At 63.8% G+C, this 2,891-nt stretch overlaps 1 protein-coding gene across 1 annotated transcript in view; it reads right to left on the reverse strand.

Moving 5' to 3' along the window:
* The window catches only part of LOC105310511 (transient receptor potential cation channel subfamily V member 6-like), a 7,180-nt gene extending 4,295 nt beyond the window's left edge, over positions 1 to 2,885 (reverse strand). The window contains exons 1-5 of the mRNA XM_011386687.2: positions 2,778 to 2,885; positions 2,293 to 2,430; positions 1,899 to 1,997; positions 1,578 to 1,753; positions 950 to 1,096 (exon numbers count right to left, since the gene is read on the reverse strand). Coding sequence (XP_011384989.2) covers positions 950 to 1,096; positions 1,578 to 1,753; positions 1,899 to 1,997; positions 2,293 to 2,430; positions 2,778 to 2,841 — 624 coding nt within the window. The 5' untranslated portion in view covers positions 2,842 to 2,885. The remainder of the gene's footprint in view (positions 1 to 949; positions 1,097 to 1,577; positions 1,754 to 1,898; positions 1,998 to 2,292; positions 2,431 to 2,777) is intronic.
* Positions 2,886 to 2,891: the final 6 nt, after the last annotated feature.

Consider the following 2,891-nt stretch of genomic DNA (forward strand, 5'->3'; position numbering starts at 1 on the left):
GGTCCTCCAGGCGTCAGGACAGCCAGGGACTGAAAGCAGAGCCCTAGTGAGGGGAGGGGCTGGGGCGAGAGGAAGGAGACTCACATGAGGACATGGAACGGCCCCCCGAGGATGGTGTGTCCGAAGAAGCGTGTGAACCCCACCCTGAAGATGTCTGGGATCTGGAAGGGCACAAAGGCACTGTGGGCTGGGGCTCAGGCTGGATCCTGGGGGGGCAGACGGCCCCTCCCCAGACCCTGCCCACGCCTCACCTCGAAAATCAGGATGATCATGGCTCCAATGACAGTCACCAGTTCCCCCACCAGTCGGATGCCATCCTGGGGGGTCACGTAGGCCTCCTGAGGGGAGAGACCTGGTCAGAGCACTCGGTGCTTCCATGCATCCGCCCTGCCTGGCCCCGGACAGAAGTCAGTGTCCCTCATAGAGGGTCATGAGCCCTGTCCAATGCTTTTTAACCCATTAGGCTTGGCCATCTCAGACTCTGCTCTTTGAGCGCATGCGCGTTGCTGTGTGGGTGCATTTTGAGTTTGTGCCTATTTGAGACCTGGGTGAGCGGAGAAATGTGGGTGGTGGGACAGGAACGTGATACAAGTGATACAAGTCTGATCCTGCCCCGCGGTGTCACCTGCTGCTCTAGGGTGTCACCTGAAGTAGCTTCTGCTGCAAGAGGGTGTTGTCCCTGGGCTGGGTGCGGTTATCCGTCCTGGGCTTGAGGGGGCGGTAGACGCAGCACATGGTGAAGCAGATGATGTAGAGCACGTATAAGGCGCCCAGCAGGCAGAAGTACGGCCGCCCGTATCGCTTCCATTTGAGGCTCACCAGCTCCTTCACAGGCGTCTGGTCCAGGATGTGGCGAGCCTGGCGAAGGAAGAGGACGGAGCGAGCGGCTCGGACACCCTGGCATCCGTCCCCCGTCGCTCGCTCGCTCGCAGACCTGAAGGTCCCGTACCTCCCGCTTCTTGGTGGTGACGATGAGTTCCAGCAGCGACGGCTCATCCCCTGCAGAGTCGATCTCCGTGAGGTCGTAGAGGGTGTAGGTCACCAGCCCGAATGTCCCCTGGCTGTGCTTCCACTTCTGCATCAGGTGCTGGAACATCTGAAGGGGAGGGGCGCGGAGTCAGGAGGTGCGCGCTGAGGGGGCGGGGCGTCGCAGAGCGCGCAGCGTGTCCCGTCCCGTCCCGGAGAGCAGCGCCCCCGAAGGACTGTGGCTCTTCACTCCGTGACCAAAGCCTCGTGGGCAGAAGAACCTATGTTTACGCTGACCCCCTCGGTTCCTCTCTGTCCCCCAGAACTCCCTCCAGAGCTTGGAAAGAGGGAGTGAGAAGCTGGAGGGACTGGACGGACGGGTGGACGCGGGCATTACAAACCACCCCAGGGTGCGATCTGGACTCAGGGAGGGACGGTGGGCTGGAAAGGGGACAGGGGACAAGAGAGACAGTGGTCGAGAAAGAAGTTCCGATCTGAAAAAGGGACCTAGGCAGCAGACACGACTGTGCACACATTTCCTCAGGGGCTGGAAGTATATATAGGAGGAGGGTGACCCCGAGGGCACCACGGGGCTGGGGCGCGTCGCTCACCACAGCGTTGCCCTCCACTCCGGCCAGCTTGAAGGGGGTGAGGCCCTGGCGATTGGGCACAAGGTCCAGCGACTGCGGGTGGTCCCCACGTCTGTCATAGGACAGCAGCAGGTTGTACATCTGGCAGGCAAAGGTTCTGTTGGGCTGGAAGACCAGGACGTGCAACACTGTGTTTCCTGGGGGAGGACATGGGTGTCACGTGGCCACTGGACCCGGTCCCAGGTGTTCCCGCGCCCACTGCAGGGTAGGCCTGATGGTTGCCCCGGCCCCCCGCCCCCGCCTCCCACACCAGTGCCCCAGCGCCCCTCCCCCAGCACTCACCCAGGGAGTCCTGGGCCCGGATGTCAGCTCCGTGCTCGATGAGCAGCCGCACGATCTCCTCGCTGCCCACGCAGGCGGCAAAGGACAGAGGGTGCTCCCCTGGGGATGCAGAGGGCTCCGTGGCCTGAGTGCGGCCGGGATGGGCAGCCTCCCCAGGTGCCGGCCTGCTCCTCCCCACGGCTCAGCTCTGGGCTTGGGGACACTTGTCAGCAGAACCAGAGGCGGGGACGGTGCGGAGGGCGGCAGGGAAGTGGGCTCTGGCCTCAAGCCCTCTGAGGGCCGACCCCCCGACCCCGCCAGCTTCCCCGGGCCTGGAGCCCTCCTCAGCCCTCCCTGCCTTCGCGCTGGCCCCTGCCCAGCTCCCCTGCCCCCCGGCCCTGGCCCTGGCTCTCACCGAAGTAGATGTGATTGTGGGGGCTGAGGTGGAAAGCTGTGCCTGTAGCTCTCGCAGAGACGCTGGCCCCGTGGGAGAGCAGGGCGCGCACCAAGTTCACGTTCTGGTTCAGGATGGCCACGTGCAGTGCGGTCTGACCTGGTTCCGGGACGGTTCTCAGTCGTGGGGTCTGTCCCTAGGATCCCGCAGGGGCCCCCAAACCTACTCATGGTCCCATACTAGGTCAGCCCGGGGGCGGGAGGACAGGGGGACAGGGAGCCCCGGGTCTGGCAGGATTCCCGGGGGATCCAGCTGCTGCCCACTCTTCCCACGCCCTCGGCCTCTCTGTTTCAGGGGCTCTGTGCTCTAATGATGCACATGGGGACCACCAGGCGGAAAGGAGATGGATCGGAGAAGAAAGAACAGGGAGGCTCTGATTCCCTCTGGTTTCCCCCATTTACCCGACTGAAATATTCAGCAGGTCTCCCCTTCCCTCAGCCCCTCACCCGCATACAGCTCAGACGACATGGGCTCCTTGACCAGCTCGGGGGCGGCCTCCATCAGCACCATGGCTGCTTCGAGATTGTCATAGAGGGCCGCCACGTGCAGCGCCGTCTCCC

Source organism: Pteropus vampyrus, unplaced genomic scaffold (genome assembly GCF_000151845.1).
Source record: "Pteropus vampyrus isolate Shadow unplaced genomic scaffold, Pvam_2.0 Scaffold4969, whole genome shotgun sequence".
NCBI lineage: Eukaryota > Metazoa > Chordata > Mammalia > Chiroptera > Pteropodidae > Pteropus > Pteropus vampyrus.